The sequence below is a fragment of the Gallinula chloropus genome (genome assembly GCF_964237585.1).
Source record: "Gallinula chloropus genome assembly, chromosome: 12".
Lineage (NCBI taxonomy): Eukaryota > Metazoa > Chordata > Aves > Gruiformes > Rallidae > Gallinula > Gallinula chloropus.
The window spans coordinates 21,237,933-21,262,041 of NC_140097.1; the positions used below are offsets into that span (position 1 = coordinate 21,237,933).

At 41.2% G+C, this 24,109-nt stretch overlaps 1 protein-coding gene across 1 annotated transcript; it reads left to right on the forward strand.

Moving 5' to 3' along the window:
- Positions 1-904: 904 nt before the first annotated feature.
- LOC311196283 (inter-alpha-trypsin inhibitor heavy chain H3-like) lies at positions 905-22,500 on the forward strand (the record flags this gene model as incomplete). The annotated part of the gene is given in 20 exon segments (XM_084269817.1): positions 905-955; positions 5,294-5,317; positions 6,406-6,576; positions 7,568-7,713; positions 8,117-8,279; positions 9,162-9,272; positions 9,965-10,090; positions 10,392-10,508; positions 10,957-11,125; positions 11,451-11,576; positions 11,827-12,008; positions 13,001-13,186; positions 14,130-14,269; positions 14,652-14,806; positions 18,075-18,164; positions 18,167-18,289; positions 18,837-19,041; positions 19,466-19,638; positions 21,837-21,948; positions 22,046-22,500. Coding segments are annotated over 20 exon segments (2,700 nt in total). The 3' UTR covers positions 22,176-22,500.
- Between the last annotated feature and the right edge of the window lie 1,609 nt (positions 22,501-24,109).

Sequence of the window (24,109 nt, forward strand, 5' to 3'; positions counted from 1 at the left end):
CACCTTGGGATGGGGCAGGGAGTGGGTTTAAAAGCGCCAGGCGGGCTATAAAGGAGGTCCTGGACCTACCCCGTGTCTCTCTGACGGCTACACACCTCAGAGAGCTGACTGATGGAAAGCCAGACAGTAACATCAATTCTGCCGACTTGGATATTTCATTAACACTGAGCACTTAACTTCCTGTGCTCAGAATTTGTTCCACGCACCAGAGGAGATCATAGAATCGTAGAATCTTAGAATTGTAGGGGTTGGAAGGGACCTCAAGAGATCATTGGGTCCAACCCCCCTGCCAAAGCAGCTCCCTAGGACGTATCACTCAGATAGGTGTCCAGACAGGTCTTGAATCTCTCCAGAGATGGAGACTCCACACCCCCTGGGCAGCCTGTCCCAGGGCTCCCTCACCCTCACTGGGGAAAAGTTCTTCCCCATCTTGCTGTGGAACTTCCTGTGCTCCAACTTGCAGCCATTGCCCCTTGTCCTGTCCCCACAGGCACTGAAAAGGGGCTGCCCATTTCCCCCTGCATCCCCTGCTTCAGATAATTATAAACTTTAATTAGGTCCCCCCTTAGTCTTCTCAAGGCTGAACAGCCCCAGCTCACTCAGCCTTTCCTCACAGGGGAGATGCTCCAGGCCCTTCATCATCTTTGTAGCCTCCTCTGGACTCTCTCCAGGAGATTCCTGTCCTTTTTATACCAAGGACCCCAGAACTGGACACAACACTCCAGGTGGGGCCTGACCAGCGCAGAGGAGAGGGGGAGGATCATCTCCTGTGACCTGCTGGCCACACTCCTTTGGATGCACCCCAGGATCCCATTGGCACTAAAAAAGGTGAAGAGAGAATTCATGCTGTCAGGATAACAAAGGGTATTGCAGCGGCCGGCTGAATGGATGTTGATGGTGCGAGATGCAAGACCCTGGGAGCTTGGACCTGGGTTCCAGAAGTGAAGATGGCCAGGTAAACATGTAATACAAAGTGTCTGGGCTAGTCAGGACGCACATCAAAAAGTGATACCTAAATCCGGTACCTGAGTGATAGGCAGGATTACAGGAGGTAGTTTGAAGAGGAGCATGAATGGGTTTAAGGGTCTGCAAACTCTGGTACAGCTGCAATAAATCTCAGCTGGGGACAGCCCTGAGAAGGTATCAGAAAGATGACAGGTTTAGTTTGGAAAAGAGGTGAGTCTGGAGCTGAGATCAATCTCAGTTGTCTGCATAGAAATGACTGCTGAACTTTTGTTCTGAGGTGTCACATAGAAGAGACATTGCTAAAATACCCTAAATTCTGTAACAGGGTTTTGTAACAGTGTTCTGCAGATTATGTACATTCAAAATTCAGTATTTGATTTTTCCCAAAGGCCTAATGTTTAACCCCACTTTTCACACTGGGTTATTTATTAACGCTCAGTAAACAAAGCTTTATATATTTATGCATATCGTTCAGAGTGGAACCTTACTCTTCTTTTTTTTTTCAAAATGGAAAACCATCTATTGCTTTGTATTTTATTATTGATTCCTGCCTTTGCATCGTCAGATTTTTTGGTAACACATGTCAGAAACGTCAAGGTAAGTAATCAACTATGTATGGGGCTCCCATTCTTTATAGATTTGACTTCCTGCCATTTATCAGCATTTATTGGTGAGGTCATACAGCGCTGAGACTAGGAGCTGTGTGTGCTCTGTCACCAGTGAACACAAGATCACACCTGGGACTCTGACTATTTAACATCTAATCAGCCTCAGATTAGAATCAGTTCTGAGGAAGCTCCCCTATCTCTCATTTTTAAAAGCATCTCTTTCCTCTATTTTCCCTGCCGTCACCCCATAATTGTAAAATAGTTTAGTGGTCTTATATTAAATGTATGGAATGGAACTGACTAGCAGGGGTAAAGCAATGCAAAGTATCAGTGAAAAGGTGCCTTCAGGAAGCAGAAGAGAGCTGTACAACGTGGCATCCAGAGAAATCCATCCACTATCCCAGTAACATGGTAGGATTTTTCTCAAAAGATGTGCATGTTAGTACAGCATGAGACACATCTCTGAACCTCAGACAGGCCCTTCTGGTTTCTAGTAAATCTCTGAATAAGGCAGTTCTAAGGTTCTGCACGATTTTCTTGAGTTGCCAGGCATAATTCTTTGCCTCAGTGCGTTACTGTCCTGTCTCTCAGTAGTTCTGTTCTATGAGCAGTCACAGAGCACAGATCTCTTTAGGGAGCGTTGGAGGTTGGTGGGCAGAACAGGACAAAGTGACTTACAGGCAGTTTCTGCTGATGAGGTTATGGTCTTTGCCAAGCCTTTTTCTTTGAAAGTCTGGATAATACCAAATCTAACTTTTACAAATCACCTGGAGATTTCTTGCTACAAGTTTGAGATGTTATGGATTATTATTATTATTATTATTTAACCATTACGTAGCCCAGAGACAATGGAGCTTTTTCCTCCTGATTACCATATTACCTGTTGTTCTCTGCATGTCTTGCAATGCTAAAGCCTTCCTAAACACTACAGAAAAGTCAGTTGATTCTCCCAGGTTTGTTATATGCTCTCCACAAATGTATTTTTATTGAAATGGAGGAGATTGTAGTGTGAAGGGCATGGTCCCCATGCCCGCCTTAGCTCCTTTGAGCAGGTAGTATGCCAGTAAATAGTGATGAAGCCTGGCTGGAAGTCTGTATGGCTGATGACCTTCAAGCTGTTAAAGCTGCTTTTAAAGCCATAGTCAGGTAAGCACAGCCAAATTCTCCTGAAAATTGAACAAAAATCCAAATCTGAGATCCTTTGAGCACTTGCACACTGTGTTCCTGCGCATGCAGCTACTAACAGAGTGAAGGGTTTTCCTGGATTAAACACTTCCCATGGGATGATGAAATCTTTAATGTTGCTGTAAATTTGGAGACAACTTTCATGCCTTCTTTTCCCTATGAGGTATTTGGGGATATATGCAAATTCCTCCTTCAGTATTGTAAATTCCCAGAGGTCCCTTCAAGTTAACTGTACAGTCTTTGCTGAATGCTTTAGTCACGCTGTGCTTTAGTTTCCCAAGCTGTAAAATCAGGGCTTCTTTCAGCAGCTATTGGAATGGGAGCCCTCTTTTCCCTCCCTGTTTTCTTGGGAGTTCAAATTCCTTTTTTCATTTGCTCTTCCTCTCCAATTTCTATAGATTTTTGCCCCTATATTTTTTGCTGTTGCTACAGCCAAACAGCCTTAAACAGGAGCAGGATTTGTTACTATTATACAAATGAGAAAAAAATTGGTGCAACTGGCAAATATGTTGAAATTTTACGGACACTTTCTGTCGAGTAACTGTAATTACACAAGGCAGAGGGATGATATTAACATCTCCATTTGCTTTAGAGTTGCATCACATATTTTTCAATGGGACACTACCACTTTCTGCCCACGCAACTTAAAGTGACCTTGATGTCTCTAGCTGCATCTGAGTGAATCATTAAGAATGAAAAGGAAAAAAAAAATATCACAGAACACAGAGTTACTCAATGCACTTCCCTGTGCAAATCTGGGAGGGGTAGAGCAGGTACCCCAGGACAAGGTCCAGCTGGGTTTGAGTATCCCCACTGACGGTCAGCCCAAGTGCAAAGTGACTTGTCCCTTTCATGGAAAGGTTTTCCTGTGTTTGCTTTTTCAATGAGAATGGCAGAGCACTCCCCAAAATAGGGACAGAAGCAGAACACAGCTCTTTCAAAACTACTGTAGAACCCATAGTTCTAGTAAAGGACGTGCACAACAGCAATTCTATAGAAAATAAATGCAGGTGAAGTATATTTTCATTGAGGAGGCAGTAGACAGAATTGCAGAATTTGTAACTAAAAAATGTTGGGGTGGGTTGGATTTGTTTTTTGGTTTTTTTTTAACTGGTTGGTAATTCCACTTCAGGGAAAAGTTTGTACCAAACTGAGATTTCAATGACCTCTAGCTTTCATTTCCCAAGGTCTTCACCTCAGTTTGTGTTTTGGAAGGGGACATGATTAGCCATAATGGCAGTATAGATATAGCAAAGCTAATTTCAGCTTTGGAAAGGACAGATTTGAATTGGTGCATACTCTACACACACACTAAAAAAGCCCACAGAGGTTTGTGAAGCAGGAGAGGCGTGCACACAGAAATCACCCCTACAATGCCAGTTTGAAAGATGAACCTGGAGAAACATGCAAAGAGATTTTGTCCAGACTCTTAAGAGAAGTTGAAAAGCCTCTTCCTCCCCTCCTCCCCACTCAGAAAAAAAGAAAAAGAAATAAAACCCCAAAACCAACCCAAATCTTCCTTGTCTTGAAAAAAAACCAAACTCCAAATAAACAAAGAATAACCCTCTATGCCTCAATTTCCAAGCTGTAAATCACCTAAGTGTGGAAGGTAATAAAGGTCTTTGGCTACACCCGAGATGTGTATCTGAGCAGATTCTCTGTAGTGTTGTTACATTTCTGCTGGGGCAGCGGGTGAATGTGCCTGCACAGCCTGTGCCCCGGGGGCTCCTGTGGCCAGCAGAGATAAGCTGTTTGCAGCCCAGCTTACGGGAATGGAGTTGCACAAGCTGTAGGTTAACACGATTCAGTTCTCTGGGTCATGGTATTTTTGTACAGCTGTAGATATGCCAAAAAAGAGTTCAGATGGCTTTTTTTAAAAGTTATTCTTTCCATGCAGCCCTTAACAGTGAGCATCTCTTCTCTCTGTCAGCCTGCTGAGTTACTGTCCTAGCTATTCATGTGAGAGTGAGAGGCTCTTGGGGTGAAACAGGAAAAGGGCAGGAATAAATCTGAAAGAGGGTAAGCCTGATAGTTTCTATGCCTGTACAAGTGGACAAAATAGATAAACTGGTTTTTCATACTTTGATATAAACTCCTGCTTTCTTCCAAAAGAGAGTAAGTTTGAAAAGACAAAATACAAACCAGGAATTCTCTCAGGTGATCCATTACTGCTTTTCAGCTAAAAGAAGATAACACCTTCTTCTGTCACTTGAGCAAAATATAAAATCAGCAACACTCAAAGTTCAGTTCATCTTTCATACCCACGGTAGCCAAGGTGCACTAACATCAAATGAAAGATCCACCAAAACTGGGAATGCTGTGAACAAAACAATTACACCTGCCTCAGATGCCTTACTTTGCCCTCAAATTTACTTCAGTTTCCCAGTGACACTTTTCTCAAATCTTCCTCCTTCTGCACAACTTCTTTTGACTTGGAAGCAGAAGAGAGCTGTGTAGGTGCCAAGTGCTGTATTTCTAAGTGCAGCTGCTTTCCTACCTTAGGAGTGACTTTTCCCCTGTTTTTCTCTTTACAGAAGCGAAATGCTGATGACGACTTGGTGAGTAAGGCTTGGTTTTGTCCAGGCTACTGAGAAAGATTTATAGAGACAAGAGTATTCTTACTGTGTTCACAAAGTGTTTCTGTGAGCCCAGGCTGAGGAAATGGCTGTTTCTCAATGTGCACAACATGGGGAGCGGCCCAGAGTTGCTTGGTTTAGGCAGTAAGACGAACAGTTCTTTTCCAGGCTCTGATGGAAACTCCTAGACAAGGCAAGAGAATGGATTATTAACCTTGTATTTGAATAAATAGCAAAGTTGTTTGAAGTCTTCTCTGTACCTCTAACAGACATCTCTGTAGCTCTAACAGACATCCATTCTATGTGTGGTTGATTTTCACTTTTATGTTCTAGTTATTCCTAAGGAAGGAAAGAGACCTCATCTCCAAGGCTGATGGGCACCTGGCCTCTACTTCAGCAATGCTTAAATGCTTTCATTGCTTGGGGACCTTCTTAATGAACCAGCCAGAGATCAGGCACACCATAAAACCCCTGAGGTTCTCTGCAGTGCTGGACCTTGTTGCGGGGTTGCCTCAGGAGTCCCACCTATGCTTTGGTATAGTCTCCAGGAACCTTCTGCCAGAGCACTCTAAGAAAATTAGTATTGCCAAGTTGTGAGGAAATTGAGAATAAGCTAAAATGGAATTTTGAGCCACCTGGAATTCTTTAGGTCTATTTTAAACAAGATGTGTATTATATCCCTGTGTACTTATATCCACTCAGCTGATAACTAGAGTCATAAGTACAGTAAGGCAGCAGTAAGTGGTTGTGCTCTTTGACTAACCACGAGCAAAAGTCACAGTCTAAGCAGTGAAAAAAGCCCTATTCTTACAACAGCAGGAGCTTTGCAGTGGTGGTGGTAGGTTGTTAAAGAGGCTAGGCTGCAGTTATGGTGTGTGGAATAGCATGGTGATGGCAGCAAGACAGCTGTGCTCCAGTTCTTAGAGGCAGATCATTCCTGGTTTGTTTGGAGTGATAGAATGTCCAGCTGTGATTTCTTTTAAAAAATATGATTATGGCTGATTAAGACAGACATTAGTGTAACAGCAGGCTTCTTTTTTGGGGGTTTGTTTCTTTTTTTCAATCTACAGGTTGTCAATGGGATAGAAATCTATGGCATGAAAATTGATAGTAAAATAACTTCCCGATTTGCCCACAATGTCATCACCAGCCGAGCTGTGAATCGTGGAAATGTGCACAAAGAAGTCGTCTTTGATGTTGAACTCCCTAAGACAGCCTTCATTACCAACTTCAGCATGTGTGTAATCATTACAGTGGTGTTAGAGAAGAATACAAATCTCTACAGATGCAACTGGGAGAAACAAAACCCAAATGTTCATTTTTACTTTGCCATTTGATAGATTTATAAAAGCCTCCTGGGCTAATGCTTCTGGTACTATTAACTTAACATGCAAGATACTTGGAGAAAGGCAAACACCTGTAGAAAATATTTCTGATTTTCAATTATTTCTATCATCATCATGGAGCTTAGGGAACAGGGGAAGATCTCTGGAGATCCACTCACCTTTTCAGAAATATTACTTACTCTGGTGTTACCAATCAGAAAAGTTCCATTTACCTAATTCCCCTGATAGCATTATGGCTTAATTTATCTCTTCATTTAAAAATTATATTTGAATGGAAGGCAGGAAAAAGAATTACTCCTTTACATTCCTACTTTTAGTTGCAATAATATGCAATTCGCACACCATTATGAGGTTTCATTGAGTTTCAGCACGTCCATCTCTGCTAATCACACTGTTCCTGCTTTATTTTCAGTTAAAAGAAACAGTAGCTTTTAGAGCAAAACTGCTCTTAATGCTTGCTAGGACTTTTATTACAGGATGAGGTGAATCCCCTGTTAGAAATGTCTGTTTAATGGTGTAAGGTGTCCAAGGATGGAATGTTGAGCCATAGACTGCTACATTTAGACACGAGTCTCATCTAGAGTTGGCTTGTCATGAGATGAGATGATGAGATGAGATGAGATGAGATGAGATGAGATATGAGATGAGATGAGATGATCAAGCTGCTGAAGTGTAAGAATATCGCAGGCATAAGTAGTGTTGCCATCAGACCAGTTTTGACCAAATTTATTTTCAAAGTAAGAATTGGTTTAGATTCTCTTAAGATACTGAGCAGAGAGGTCTTCATTCCAGCTAAATTTACTGAGAAGACTAGCTTCAGTGAAAGTGCTGCTTAGCAAACCAATCAATAAGTTTAGAATTGCCTGTAGTAACTTCTCCTGTATAGGTGCAAACTATTCAGCTAAACCAGGGCTTTCTCATCTGCAGGACAATTGATGGTGTCACTTATCCTGGAACTATAAAGGAAAAAGAAGTTGCAAAAAAGCAATATGAGAAGGCTGTTTCAAAGGGGCAGACTGCTGGTCTTGTCAAGTAAGAATGCTGTCTTGTGTGGCTTCCACACCATCATCCTGTAGCAAATTGGGAGATTGGAAACACCTTGTTGTGGCATATTTCTGAAGTTTGTTTTTTACAGGACCAAAGAACAATCATTAAGTTAAAATTATTCTAGTGTAAATTATAAAAAGGAAACACAACTTCTGACTACACAGACAGTATCTGCAATTATGGAAAGTTCTGCAGCTTTTACTGACATGGGATTAAGCTCACTGGAAACGTGAATAAATTCTACAGCCTGAGTATGATTTTAGCAATAGATCAAAATTCCCATCTTTGTTTTACTCCTTTTTGAAAATCCTACTCCACCAACCCAAACAACAATTTTTTTTTGTAAAAGAGGATAAAGATACTGTTTTTCTTACCCACTTACATGTAGAGCTTCAGGAAGAAAAACAGAAAAATTCACTGTCTCGGTCAACATTGAAGCAGCCAGTAAAGTCACTTTTGAACTCACATATGAGGAACTGCTGAAGCGACAGTTTGGAAAATATGAGATGTTCATCAAAGTGAAACCAAAGCAGCTTGTCAAAGATTTTGAGGTAAATGGCAAACTGTATCAAACTGGATACTGTAACTTAAATGATGATGAAATGCTGGGCATCTGTTGAACGTGGAGTACCATGGTCATTCCCAGGGGTTGGCAGTTGAGCTAAAGCCCCATGGTAATATTTCTAATGAACCATGTGGTAATGCAGTGTGCTTCAGAGCAGGGTTTTATTTGGAAGCCTGACAAATTGCATTGGCTACTGACTGTCCAAAATAAATGGACAATATAAGGAAACCTTGAGAAGCCATTATGATGCCTTGGTGTAAAATAGAAGGCTAAGGAGCACTTGTGAATGCCTTTATAGCATAAATTATATCTTTCTCCCACCACCATGAAACTATGTCATCTTAAATTGCAATTATACATATATTGCATTCTAGAATAGAATAGCTTTTGTCTGCCAAAACTTGTCTTTGATCATTCTTATCATCTGCCTCCTAATACCCATTTCTAAGGCAAATTTGTTTACTCCTTTGGATGCCCAGAAAATGATGAGTAAAAATCATTACTAAACTGGGCATCTACAAGAGTTTGCAGAGCATGATTTTAAACACACTGTGATAGAAGGCATCCTGAAATACAGGTCAAACTTGGGCACAACTCAACTGCTGATGGCTGCATTATGTTTTTGAAGGACTTGTATTAACATTTTCCAAAGTACTAGTATCTAGCTTTCAAACAAGTTAGAATGAAGGTTTATTTGTTCCTAGCTTTATTTTTAATTTCTGTGTGTAGAAAGGCCTGTTTCCCTTACCGTGTGTTCACAGGAGTGTGGGTTTGTACATCTGTAGTTCTCAGCTGATTGTCCTGTAAATGGCTGAATTGATATATTGCAGGGTGATCAATGACAATGAATTTTCAATTCATATTTCAGATTGAAGTAAATATCTTTGAGCCCCAGGGCATCACTGAGCTGGAAGCAGAAGGAACATTCATCACCAATGATCTGCAAAATATTGTTAAAAAAACTTTTACAGAGAAAAAGGTACAATGACTACTGCATGCCATAATTTATTGATTGCATTTCTAATTCTGAAATAATAATGTCAGTGCTAGCAATGGAGGTGAGAGGGAAGAAAAGAGAGAAGATGCAGTAAAAGCTTGTCTGTGCAAATGAACTCTGCATCCCGAGCTATCTCCATGCAGTTCAGAAGCCACGCAGATGTTAGCAGGATACTGCACCCAAACTAGTACACCTTGTCCCACAGCAGCAGTTGGAAACCTGGGTGCTGAAAGGACTGTTTCTTATGGAAGAACTGAATCAGTAACAAGGAGCTTTCTCAGGAAACCTGCCACCTCTGTATGTAAGATGTAGACTGCCAATAGCCTTATATAAGGTGTCATTCAGAGCGCTGGGCTGAGCGCCTTGGATCGGCCGGTGTTTACTCTCTTGGGGCCTGCAGAGAGCTTCTAGCTGCTTCTTGCAGAAGCCATCCCTTCAGACCACCCCTTCTCCATTAAAACCCAGCCATGCAAAACTGCAACAACATTATCTGTTATCCATCAATCAATATATAAATACATATGGATACAAGCTAATACCTAACCTGATCAAACATGTTATTCTCTTGTTTGTGAATATAAATTACTGGGTTTACAAAAATGCTAATTTCTTAGTGTTCTGTAGAAATTTTTCAGCTATTAAGGTTCAGATCTAATGAAGGCTTTTCTTTTCAGGGGCATATCTCTTTCAAGCCAACTCTTGATCAGCAGCGAACCTGTGCAAATTGCTCACAGTCTGTTTTGGATGGGGATTTTACTGTGAGATACGATGTGAAGAGAACAACTCCAGATAATCTGCAGGTAAATACTGCAGCTGGAAATTTTAAACTGTTGAACTGCTTAGCTTGTATGGTAAAGAAGAGGGAGCAGCAAGGGCCAGGGGTTCCCTAAAGACCCAGGCTTGCATTTAGCTGAAACTCCAAAGAGACCTGAAATCAGTCAGGGTCATTAAAGCCTCTTAGACCACCCAGGGGCTAGACAGTAAATGAAATTAATATCTTCTTTATCCATTTAATATATTTAATATATATACATATATATATAGATATATATACGATATAGAGAATTGTTTGGTTTGGGTTTTTTACCTTTTCTTTTTCAGATTGTCAATGGCTACTTTGTACACTTCTTTGCACCAACAAATCTTCCAAAGTTGCCCAAGAATGTTATTTTTGTAATAGATATTAGTGGCTCGATGTCTGGAAGAGAAATAGAACAGGTAAGTTATTACATGACTATAGAGTCCCCATGGAGAAACCTCTGTTACAATGGAAGGGACGTGATGGCTCAGAGTCCAGTGTGCTGCTTTAGCTATACCAAGTGGTTTTGAGACCTCTCTAATGCTCAGTACCATAAGTACTAGCTTAAAACATTATTGCAGAACAAAATTCTATACATTTAGGCTATGTTTGCTACTTTAAAGTGTTACTTACTGTTTTTCCTCTTGGCTACAAAGATTTACTAGATGTGATTGCAACTGGCTGGCTTCCCTAGTTACTCTGAAATAGGCACAGGGACTGGCAAGGACAGAACAAGCTCAGAGTTTTTGCATGATGTACTGTGTAAAAGTTGAAATGTCCAAATGCTCAGTGATTAATCCTGTAAAATCTCTAAGTACCTATTGTGTTAAATGTTGAACCATGCATTTAAATCTCTTTGTCTTATAGACAAGAGAAGCCCTTCTAAAAATCTTAGATGACATTAAAGAAGACGATTTCTTCAATTTTATCCTGTTTGGTAGTGAAGTACATACCTGGAAAGAAAAATTAATCAAGGCCACTCCAGAGAATTTGGATGAAGCAAGAAAGTTTGTTCGGGGCATTGACACTGAAGGCAGTAAGTACTTTACTGTACTTGCCAGTAGGTTGTCATGTAAGTTAGTTTATCAATTTGATCTGTGAACACAATGCTTATTATTATTATTATTATTATTATTATTATTATTATTATTATTACTGATGAGAGACTCCTAAAGTTGAAATTTAATCAGAACATGGCATCTATTTTTCCTTATGTTTCCAACATCCAGGTACTTTTCTGTTTAAACATCCCCCTGCTTGCCAACCCAAATCTTTTCTTTTCATAATGTAATGAGGTCTCAGTGAAACATGGGCCTTTAGTTTGACTGTGCTGAAACCTAATGTCTGTGTCTGCCTTTCAGTGACAAATTTATATGGTGGTATAATGAGGGGAATTGACATACTGAATGCTGCTCATGAAGGAAACTTCATCCCCAAGAGAAGTGCTTCTATAATTATCATGTTAACAGATGGCCAACCAAATGTAGGTAAGTTTGTGTTGGATAGAATAATCGAGTGAATTAACTAACAAAAAAAAAGAGCTCATTTAAAAGCAGCCTCCATCTGTGACTTCTCAATGTTTTCATGATTTAAAGCACTACTATACCAGCATCATACTACAAAAGCCAGTTTTTGATAATGCCTCCTAAGAAATCCAACCATGACTAATCACATTTCATTTTGTGATACTTGTACTGATTTATGAAGAAAACATAACCTTTTTCTGGTGTGATGCAGGCATATCAAATACTCAGGAGATTCAGGAGCATGTAAAAAAAGCCACTGAAGGGAAATATCCCTTATACAATCTTGGTTTTGGCTATGGTGTTGACTACAGTTTCTTGGAGAAGATGGCACTGGAGAATAAAGGATTGGCTCGTCGGATTTATCCTGACTCTGATGCAGCTTTACAGCTTCAGGTACAGTAATCACCACTTAAATGATACATTCATTCAGGAAACTATGCAGATCTTCTTATTTTGAAGTAATCAAAATCCCAGAGTGTAACCTGGTACCATCAAAAATCTGCTGTAATCAGAGTCTTGGTTGCATTGAATTTCCAGAAATTGGAAGGACAGTACAAAGGAGATACAAAGGAGGGTTCAAAACTTGGCATAATGTGATGCCAGTCATGGTTCTGAAGTGTGTTCTTGGGTGTGCAGCAAAACTGCTGCAGTCACATCTCCCATACCTCACAGATCGTGTAGTTAAGGGAAGAGAAGGATCATAGAATCATAGAATATCCAGAGTTGGAAGGGACCCATAGGGATCATCAAGTCCAACTCCTGGATGACAGAGCATAATGGCTCTAGCTATTCTGTCTTCAGGAATTTACTGCAAGCAGGTGTATCTTACCATACTTAGGAAGTGCACTGTAGTCATAAAAGGCCTGAGAACCAGTACAGGCAGTACAGAGCTGAACTTTTTTACTTGTTACATTGCAGTAGCAGCCATTCAGAAAATTCACTGGACGATTTAGGTGCCAGATTTCATTGCAAGCTCTGCCAAAATCAGATACCTAGCCTCCTTTGGCTTATGTTGTCATTTCAGTCTCATTCAGTTTCATTCAGAAACTTCTTTCTATCAAATGGGGGGAAGCTTGGGATCCTTCTTGATTAGCATTGATGGAATTCATCATCCACAGCATGTTGTTCACAGATATTTTTCCACTCCCTTAGTGGGACTGAAGAGTTTGTACGTCCCTTCTAATTTTATTTCTTAGCCTTTATACTCTGAGATTTAACTGAATATTTAAATATTTTTTGTAAAATACACGTCTAGTTTTAATTGCTGAAATAGCAGGATGAAATAGCAGGATGTTTCTGGGTACAGATCACCCTTTGAATTAAAGAAACAATAACAGTTACATGTTTTGCTTTGTTGTTTGTTTGGTTCTTTTTTAATCCTGTAGGGGTTTTATGATGAGGTGTCAAATCCCATGCTTATGGATGTGGAGCTAAACTATCCAGAAAATGAAATATCAGACCTCACTAAAAACAATTTTAAGCATTTCTATGATGGGTCAGAGATTGTGGTGGCTGGGCGCTTTATAGACAACAACCAAAACAGTTTGACTGTAGATGTGAGAGGTGAAGGTGTAAGTATGGCTTTCTTTCACTAAGTAAGCTATGCAAAGTGTCTGAGTGTTCAAAGCTGGCAACACTTCAAATATTTACTGCTATTTCTTTATCTCTGTGATAGGATGTGTTATTGTGTATGTAAGAAAGTGAATGTGACAGAGTCATTGCTTTTAAAACTGCAAGTTACTTGTGTACTCAGTCACTAGGCTCAACAATTTTGTGCAGCATGACTGGGTTAGCTCTGCTAACAGGTTTTAGTTCTGGTTGACTGGGTATTTCTACTCTCTAAAGACCCTACCTGGTTCTTTCAGGAGCCAGGTGTTCACTGTGCATAGACACTATAGTCTTCACTGGGTAAAGAAAACTGATGGATAAGCCAGTTGAATATTTGAAATGCCTTTCTCTTAAAAAAGAGGTCTGCTTCTAATACAAACCAAGAGATCTAAATACTTCTCCAGAGCTGGATTCTGTAAAAGTGTTTGCCCCTAGGATTGAATAAATACAATGGAAACACATCCTAGATCACATTGCCATAAATACTGTGAACTGCATATGTGCCCCATGCACTGTGGTGTATGAAGTGCATGTAATTAGGTATTTTTGATATACATATATTGTATTATCAGTAAGTTACCCAGCAGATCTATTTGAACATGTTCTGTTATGAAATCGGTGTCATAATCAGAATTCTTTAAATCCTGAGTAGCCAAATTCTAAAGAACAGAAATGCCAAATGAATTTGGAAACTGTGTTATGTCCTGTAGCATACACTGCTGACCTTCACAGAAGCAGTGGAACAAAGATCCCAGTACCTCCCTTACAATTCCCTGGGCAAGGGCTGTATAGGACCAGACTGTGTTTCAGTGTAATGAGGTTGTTGGGTGTGGAGGTCTTGATTTTGGGAGGTTCTGCCAGTCCCTGGCTACCTACAATATGGAGAGGTTTCCTTGTTCCTAACAGGCTAACGATGCTCTATCATATACTACACAACAAGATGCTGAGCAAACAGCAAAAGCTTTCCAAGAACAAGAATATATATTTGGAGATTACATTGAAAGGCTCTGGGCTTATCTCACCATTGAACAGCTCCTGGAAAAACGGTAATTATGTCTAGAATAACAACTTCCATGAACCCAGTGAGCCATCAGACTCATGCTAAGAGTCACAACACAGTGAGGTGGCAATGGGAAGGCACTAAAAACAGTAAGGAAAAGCCCCCAGACTATTCTCCTCCTCAACCTCAGTCTTCCTGTATCAGGCTGAAAGTTAAACAGTTTTGAATTATTGCAAATAGAAAGCAGAGTTTTGCCTTTGGGATATCCAGTGGAGTCGGAAGTGCTCTTAGACTGTAACAACTATTCCAGATTGATAAACTGGCTGCAGCCAAATGACTTCTAAGAAAAATATTTAATCCTGAGTTTGGTGAGTAATTTTTGTTCAGTGAGCAATCATTGATGCCAGGAGTCTCTTACCTGTGTTCAGCATTGCAGCTACAGGAGAAGAAAAGGAGAATCTTACAGCTGAAGCTCTGGATCTCTCACTAAAATACAAGTTTGTAACGCCACTGACATCCATGGTTGTAACAAAGCCAGAAGACCATGACAATCAAGATGGGATTGCTGATAAACCTGTTGAAGGTATTGACATTTTCCACAATTTTCCTCTGTTTGAGAAGCCAAGTGTTACACCCATGTTCCCTTAAAGAAAGGCTTTTGTGTGAGCACAGATTTAATCATGTATCTGAAAAATCTACTTTCCAAACCTGGCATGTTATGCAAAATTATTTTTCTTTGTACAGTTCATTTCCATCAAACTATCCTCCATTATGAAATCATACAAGCCAAATGCACTCAAAATGAGTGTATTTTAAGTGAATCATATAAAATACTACATTAAAAACCCAAACAAACCAAGAAGCAGTTCTAATCTAATAATCAAGCTATATCCATTTCACTCACATTGCTCTCTCCTTTATTTTTCTACATACATCAGCTTAAGGTGGATGTGGTAGCATCTGTCTACATGGAAGGGGAAAATTCCTCATGAAGGATATATCAGGCTGTAAAAAGGGGGAGATGCTATCTGTAAAACACAGTATTCATATATATTGCAGAAAGAGAAGCAATTATATTGGAAGTGCCCAATTTGTTCTCAATTCCTCTGATTCTTTGGCTAATTATTAACTCCTTTTTCACATTAACACACTGTGATTCCACAGAGTTCAGCCTCCTTGTTTAGCCTGTGTGAAACAAACTCTGACTCTGCTCCTCTTCAGCAGAGTAAGGCAGATGCTACCCACTCAGTGTGCCCCAAACCCACCCTTCCCTCATTGATGCATCTGCGCCATCCTCATCTGACAGAATCATCTGACACCCTCATCCCCAACATCTGACAGAAGCAACTTCCACTCAGATTGATCTTCAGCTCTTTGCTTTGCCTTTCCAGATACACAGGCCCTCTCCTGAACCTCTTCCCAAGCAAATCTCTTTGTGTATAGAAAGTATAGAGCAGCAATAGGAGAAAATACTGGAAATGCTACTGTTGCATAAGGAAATTGTTAGCACCACCCTAGAACTGTGCTTCACAAACAGGATTACTGGTCCCAGCAGTATCAACAGAATGGTGCAGGTACCTTGAAAATGGCAAAAGTGTAAAACCAATAGGGAACATTTTGAAATAAGGAAGTTGTGTAACAATAATAAGAATTCCTAACAGTGCTCTTGTCATATGCATAATTAACTGCAGTTTTGCTGCCCCATATAGGTTTTTTTTTACTTTCAGTGTGTTTCTGTTTGATCTACAGATACTGAGTTATATAATGGGGAAGAAATGGAATTGTAAAACATTGAAGATACCTGGTTGAATTGTCAAATGGTTTTCATTTTTCTTTTCTTAGAATATGTTTTAACAGGGTCAGAATCCTTCCTGTTCAATCATACAACTGAAACTGTACATTTCTTTTTTTTCCCCCCACTCTTACTTCTTACCTGCCCCTGGTAACAGCTGAAGGTATGTTCATTTCTTATTAAATTTACTTAACATTTTTAATTGTTTTAATAGCTTCAGATGCAAAAAAGAGTAGAAGTCAAGAAAAATGGGGGAGCAGGTGGGTATATCTTACCAACCTCCCAGTAGTACAGTTTAGAGTGAGATGGCACAGAGGAACTGGGTGAGAACAGGTTGTCCCACCCCCTTACAGAGCAAACCCCATGCCTTTGGAGAAGTGACATTTTTGCTGAAAAGTAGTGTCTGCTTTCTACCTGTTTATGCCCTGTTTGGTTGCAGTACTGAATAAACTGTTTTGACTCAGTTTTTCTTTTGTAAATAGAAATGCATACATAAATAATTATAAATTTTGGAGTTGGTTTTGGTGGATGGAAGGAAGTGGGAGAGGTTTTTCTGGGGTTTTTTTTTTAATTCTTTCTAGCCTCTAAAATAACATTTTGTTTTATTCACAGCACAGGCTGTCACAGGTTTTATAGGTAAGTCATGAGTTTCAGTTTCAGAATGAAACAGCATCTGTCAAAGGAAATTGATTCACACAACCAAAACTGACAGAGACAGAAACTGCCTTTTCTTCATTTGCAACTGTATTGTAACAATACTGCCAAATTCTCACTGCTAAAATGCTGCTGACTGCTAAAAGCACACTTAAAAGCTCATCAAACCACCAGATTTTTCCTGAAAGCTGTAAAGCTGTTTTCCAAATGCAGAGGATGTTCTTCATTTGCACCTCCTTTAGAATTATATAAAGCAAGGCACTATGATGTCAGCATCTTGGGCTAAATTAATATCTTCAGATACTTACACAGAAGTAAACTTATTTCAGCAAGACAGCAACTGACCCTTCAGTTTGCTGGCTGGGCAGTCTTGGAGATGGGAGAGTTACATTGAAGTTTGTGCTCTGGAGGTTGGTTTCAGTCTCTCTCAATCTCTGCCCCTCTATAGTTTTAAGTCTTTGTCAGAAAGAGTTACAAACGTTTTTTAATAAAAACAAAGCCAAAACCTCTGAAGCTTTCAAGGGATGATGTTGCATTTACTTGGTGACAGGCAGCTTAATCCTTATCTCTGAAGCATTTATGTCCTACAGATACATTACTTTGGCCTTGTGGAAACCCTCAAAGCAATTTAGACCACAAAAGAAATCTGTCTTTATCCTGAAGCTCTGCTTTGATTCAGAAGGGGCACACACTGCCATTCCATGGCCTATATGCTTTAAAAACTAGGATGGAATTAGCAATTTACCTGGCATATTAAATTCCTGATGTGTCACATCTGCTGTGCAGATGGTGTGTAAACATTCTGTTTTAATGTGAGTTGTTTTTTTTTTCTCTTTCGTCTCTGAAGCTCCACAACTATACCACCTACATGCAGCACAGCCCACGTGGCATACTTATGGTGAGTAGTTTGAGTAAGGTCTGCTTAGAAGGAGAACAGAAGGGGATGTTTGAGACTGAATTACACAATTCTTATGAGTCTTTTAGACAATTCCCTTCCATAAAAGTGGTCATTGTTTATTTCCAAGGGGCAGGTATTTTATTTACTTTAAACGATTCTAAATGTATTTAAAGATCAAGTCACTGAGATTATATATGGTTCTTTTCTTAGTCATTCTTCCCATTGCTAGACTGTGTTGGTAAGTGCCTGGTCTCTGTTCAAGGGAACTTCCTGCCATTAGTAACACTTCTGTGGCACACAGAGATAAGCACTTAAGAGGCAGCCAACCTGAACCTACAATCCACATGCCAAATTTTGCAGTCCTCAGGAGATGCAGGATATATGCCCTGTACCTGGGGCAGATGAGGTGAAAAAGGACATAGTTCACCTTGGGGAGATGGTAGTAGCTTCCTTGGGATCCCACCACGCCTTTGGAGGAAGGGTGGGACTCAGCTGTACGTGAAGCAGGGGAGGGACTGGTTCCTGCTGGTCCCCAGCATCAGCAGTTGCATTGCCAGAACTCTGAACCTGTGCAGCATCATGCAAACACCAGTGGTTTGTCTTTGCAGTGGATGGAGACCCACACTTCATTATATCAGTGCCACAAAAAGAAGATGCCCTTTGTTTCAATATCAATGAAAAGCCAGGTGCTGTGTTAAATTTAATAAGTGACCCAATTACAGGTATGTTTTTAATTTTTTTAATACAGTAAATTGGGATATTTAAAATGTCTCATGTCTAAAGGCTATTTCTCTCTTTTATACCATGGAAGCTTTTTGTCCATGAGGTAGTAGGATTTCCTATAGCTGTGATAGGTACCATTACCATGCACTGTCTTCACTTCTTGGAGCAAAATGACCTTTTAAACTTTGTTTGAAAACCACTGTGAGAGTCAAGAGACAAAATGTCTCATTAAATAGTAGTGCAGCAATAAAATAATCCTTAGGCTGCCATTTCCTGGAGTACCTGGTAAAGAGAGATTGATGTCCTTCAGGCTACTTGTGCCCAGGAAATATTAAACTTTTCTCAAGAAAGTGATGTGGAAATCCACACAACACCCCCTAGAACTTTATTCTGCTGTGGCACAAACATGCACAAGTAATTCTGATGTATTTTTTCAACTTGTCTTTATGCCCTGGAGTAGTTGTTAGATTTCTGCAGCACTCCTTGACATCAATTGATCGGGTCCCATCTATAACCCAATACTTGATGCTTCCTTTTTTCTATTAGGCATCACTGTCAATGGAGAACTCATTGGTGATAAGAGAGCAAATAGTGATGCAAAGATCCAAAACACATATTTTGGAAAATTTGGCATTGCAAATAAGCACATGGACTTAAAAATGATGGTAACTCCTGAGAAGATCACAGTTTGGAATGGCAATGAAAAAACAGGTTTCACCTGGCTTGACACAGTGACCTTGGAGCAGGAAGGGTAAGGCTCACAGAAAGTGTATGAGGCTCCTGTATTCATTGCTACACTTTTGTGTGGATTAATAATATACTTCTAAGAACTGTGGTCTGAATATACAAAATGAACTGATTCAGGTTGTGTTGTATTCTGCTGTCTACAAATATTCAAACAATTGTGCTGTTTGAGGACAAGGTTTGGTAGAAACGTTTTGCTGAAAAGCTTGGGGGCCTTTTATTGTGTGATTCAGCAAGGCTCAGACTGCCTGTGAACACAGAGATTCACACAGACCAAACTAGGCAGCAAAACTTCTGTTTTAAAAAACACTGAGTGATTTATAAAGCCAAGTTTGTTCCTTGAACCTTTTTCTTCCTCTCAGGTTTCTTCCTGTAGCTGTTAACCATGGGAAGCACAATGTCCTAAGGCAAAGTTTTCTTTTTCCCCTCAGTTTAACTTTGATAATTACCAGGAAGAAAAATCTGGTGCTCAAAATGGGCAGTGGTGCCTCATTCGTTATTGTTTTACACCAAGTATGGAAGAAACATCCTCTCCACCAAGATTTCCTAGGACTGTACACACTGGAAAGTGATGAACTGTCTGAGCAGACCCATGGACTCTTAGGTATGACTTCATGTTGTGGGTTTATGCTTGTCTTTCCTTATGAGGCTAGGTAGCATGTAGATTCAATCTTTTATTTGGCCTTTCTGGACTGAGATAGTGGAGGAATCTGAGATGACATTGGACATTTTAAGATTACTGACAAAATACTCTGGGCTCAGACTTTATGTGTAAACTTTTCTCAAATTCTGCTGCTGCTGAAGTCACTACCATCCATTGCCCTTACTGGCATCTTTAAACCTCTTCATCCTCTTCCTAAATCCCTCCTATGGATTATTTGTTTTTCTCACTATACTATTTCTCCATCCTACTGGAGGGTTTGAGCTCTCCTTTCATCCTCATTACCTTTCTCTTAAGTATCACAGAATCACAAGGTTGGAAAAGACCTTTGAAGATCATCAAGTCCAACTGTTCCCGTCCTGTGCTAAACCAGATCCCTGAGCACCTCATCTACCCTTTTTAAACACACCCAGGGAAGGTGACTCAGCCCCTCCCTGGGCAGCCTGTGCCACAGCCCCACAACTCTGCCAGGGAAGAACTTTGCCCTCCCATCTGCTCTGACCCTGCCCTGGCACAGCTTGAGCCCATTGCCCCTTGTCCCATCTCCTGTCCCCTGGCTGAAGAGACCATCACCCACCTCTCTGCACCCTCCTGGCAGGGCAGGGGAGGTGGGGAGAAGGTCTCCCCTCAGCCTCCTCTTCTCCAGGCTCAACACCCCCAGCTCCCTCAGCTGCTCCTCAGAGGATTTGCCCTCCAGCCCCTTCCCCAGCCTGGTTGCTCTTCTCTGCACTCGCTCCAGGACCTCAATGTCCTTCTTATGGTGAGGATCCCAGAACTGGACCCAGCACTCGAGGTGCAGCCTCACCAGTGCCCAGTACAGGGGCACAATCCCCTCCCCAGCCCTACTGGCCACACTGTGTCTGACACAAGCCAGGATGCCATTGGCCTTGCTGGCCACCTGGGCACACTGCTGGCTCGTATTCAGCCTGCAGCCACCCAACACCCTCAGGTCCTCTGCCTGACAGCTCTGTAGCACAGGCACTCTAGGAAAATACATGTGCTTGCTTAGTCAAAGTTTGCCAAACCACAGCTAGGGCATCCTTGTTAGAAAAGAAGTTTTCAAGGTATATGTTGATTACTAGCATATATTAAAATCACACAATGCCTTGTGTTGTCTAAGATTTCCTTCATGTTAGCTAACACTTGTTACTCCAGTAGAAGGTGAAGTTGGTAACTCAGGGATCAAAATTTTGACCCCATTGAATCCTGTTTCCTGCACGTGTCGTGGGTTTGGAGATGGGAATTCTCAGTTGGAGGAAATAGGTTGCAGCTGTTTTCCTTTGTCTTCCAATTTGCATTTACAAAATGAGATAAAGGCAGCACACTTTCCTTTGGAGTCAGCAAGTTTACTCACTGTGGAAAATAACAAACTGCTGTGAACTTACTCCTCTCTCTCTCTCTTGGTGTGCACTTCAAGGCCTGAGGAGAGTGAGGCAGAATAAAGATGCTCCAGTCTCCTCAGGCTAGAGGACTTCTCCAATCACAAGTTATTCTGCAATGGTATAAATTGCAAAGCAGGAAGAATGTTGCTAAAGCCCAGGTGACCTGTGGATACACCACTTCACAGTTCACTGACTTACACATCTCCTTGCTGTTTTCATTGGGTTTGACTTTGCCTCTGTATTAATCTAAAATCAGTGCTCATTGGAGCACTCAAAGCACCAGCAGCATCCTGCACCAGCCCAAACAGGGAAAAAGTGTGTGAAAGCTAATCCTGGAAAATTCCTTAGCTGTCAGCCTTGTTCTGAGCATACTCACAAACATTTCAGAGATCCACACGTGCATTGTCTGATAAAAAAAGCTAAAGACCCAGTGACAATCTGATAAATACAACTGGATAGACAAGACACAAAGCAAGGCTGTCTTGAAGGACATCCAGGACATCATTTTACTGTGCACCCAGCAGCTGAAATTCACATCCAGATGATGTGCATAGGATTCTGGTTTATAAAAAGTAGACAATACCATAGGCTTATGTTCAACCTCACACAAAACCTGGTGTTTGCTTATCTGTTGAAAACCCTGAGGGGACGTGGAAAACAGCATAGGAGTGCAGAAGTTCTGGTTTTTCAGATTGGTTTGTTTCTGGTTTAATATGTGCAACATGCCTGAAATGGTAATTTTTGGCTTCTCTTTTTTAGGACAGTTTTTCCACCCCATTGACTTCACCATACTTGAAATTCACCCTGGGTCTGATCCCAAGAAACCAGATGCCACAATGATTGTTAAAAACAGTGAGCTGACAGTAACAAGGTACCAAATAACAAAGTCCTTAGCACTTAGGAAGGATAACCTCATCAAAGGGCAGTTTCTGCTTTGCTTACTCACATGCCTGTATTTTCACTTCCAGGGGCTGGCAGAAGGATTACAGGAGAGATCCCCAACACGGCGTTGATACTCCTTGCTGGTTTGTTCATAACAATGGAGCTGGGCTGATAGATGGTCTTCACACAGACTATATAGTTTCCAGTCTGCTTTAAACAACTACATCTTCCTCCAAAGTCCTGGATATACACAGTGTTTGTCTGAAAGAACAGCATTTTTCAATGTTTAAGAAGTGTTAAAAATACAGAAGCTCACTGTGTTTGGCAATGCCAAGGTATGACAGATTCTCACAGAGAGTTTTACTAACTGTTTGATCAAATCCTAAGTCCTAAACAGCACAGGTAGCCCTCATCCCCTGAAACACCTGCATTTTGCTGAGTTAATTTACTAGTTTTAAAATTCTGACTTACAAATGTTACTTTGTAAAACACAACAGAAACATTCTGTCCAAGTTAAATCAATAAAAGCATCAGTACTTCACTTGCTCTGTTACTCCAACAGCCATCCCAGCTTTCATTGTGGTCTCACAAAACCCAGGATACAAGAAGCATTTTGAAACTCAGAACAGGAGCCACCTGACCATGCCCAAGTATTTCAGGACAACTGAGTAGCCCTTCAAACCACCTGAGCTCTTGTCTGTAGAGCACTGAGGGCTGGTGTAGTGCCATCGCTCCAGGGGACTGTCAGCATCCAGCATGTGTGCATTTTGTATTGTCATCTGAACTTTTGAACACTCCTAACTTTCCAAGTTACTGAAACACCACAGTTCCAAACAGTAGTCAGGTTTCAGCAATAGGAGCTATCTTTTGGACAGTATCTTACCATCTTCTGGTGAAATTCCTCTCTCTGTTCCCATAACAGAGTTTTCTTTTAATCAGGTCAGCCATAGCAAGGTAACTGTGGTCTCACATGGCAAAGTAGATAATCTCTGTACTGCTATATGAGGAGAGCAAGTCAGCCTGTGGGGAGCTAGAATGCACACACAGCTGGGGAAAGAGGAGCTGACATAAGATGTGATGGGTTAAATTGAAAGAACAATGGTAGATGGGAACTAAAAATGCAACAGAAAAATCAGAGGAAAAAAGTAGAGGAAAAATACACTTACTGTTATACTTATGGGAGAGGCAGGCCTTCTCCAGAAACAATATCCCTTATTAAAAGCAGGAGTTTTGTAGAAGATGGAAGTAAAAAAGCAATTCTGTGTGTGTCACAGTAGTGAGTTATCCCTGCTGTGTAACTTCAGACACAGCCTGTGAAGGACAACAGCCACTGTAGAGGAGAGAGTGAGTCACTGCAAACACGGGGGTGGCACAGAGACAGAGGCAGGACTGAGAGGAGGGCAGGAAATTGGAACTAAGGTTAAGTTTACATGAGTTTTTGTAAATTTACATGAATTTTTGTTCTAAGTACCAAGTGAGGTGGGGAGGAGTAAAGCCAGGACCCATTCTGGATGCTGCAGTGGGAGCTGTGAGAGTGCCTGTCTGGGCTGGGCTCCGGTCACTCCACAGCAGCGCCCAGCAGCCCTTGGCCTTACCTGGCTGCAGCTTGTGGGCAGAAGTCAGCGCTGGTCAGAGCCTCAGCCACGTGGTCCTGGGCATTGCTGCCACCTGTGTGAGGTGTGAGCAAGTGGGAGATCTGCTCAGCATGGGGGCAGAGCTGGAGGAAGAGGTGGAGAGGCTGAGAAGCATTAGGGAGCCTGAGAGGGAGATTGACTGGTGGAGTGACTCCCTGGCATGCCAGAGGGAAAGTCACCATGGAGATTTTCCCCAAAAAATGATGGACCCCCAGCCCTGTCAGGCAGAACAGGGAGAAGTCAGTGACCAGAAAGATGGAGAGGGTTGGAAGATAGTCCCGACTTGGTGCCATGGGAAAACCTCCTCCCTGCCTACTGTGGTTCCCCAGGTCCCCCTAAGCAATAGGTTTGGGGTGCTGGGAGTTGAAGAGGAGGCAAATGGGAAGGTGGGGGACAATCCCCCTAATAGGAGACCAAGGGTGAGGAAGCCAACTCCACGCCTCAGGACTGCCCCCACCAGCAAAGACAGAAAGGTGGTTTTGGTTGGGGATTCCCTTCTGAAGGGAGCAGAGGGCC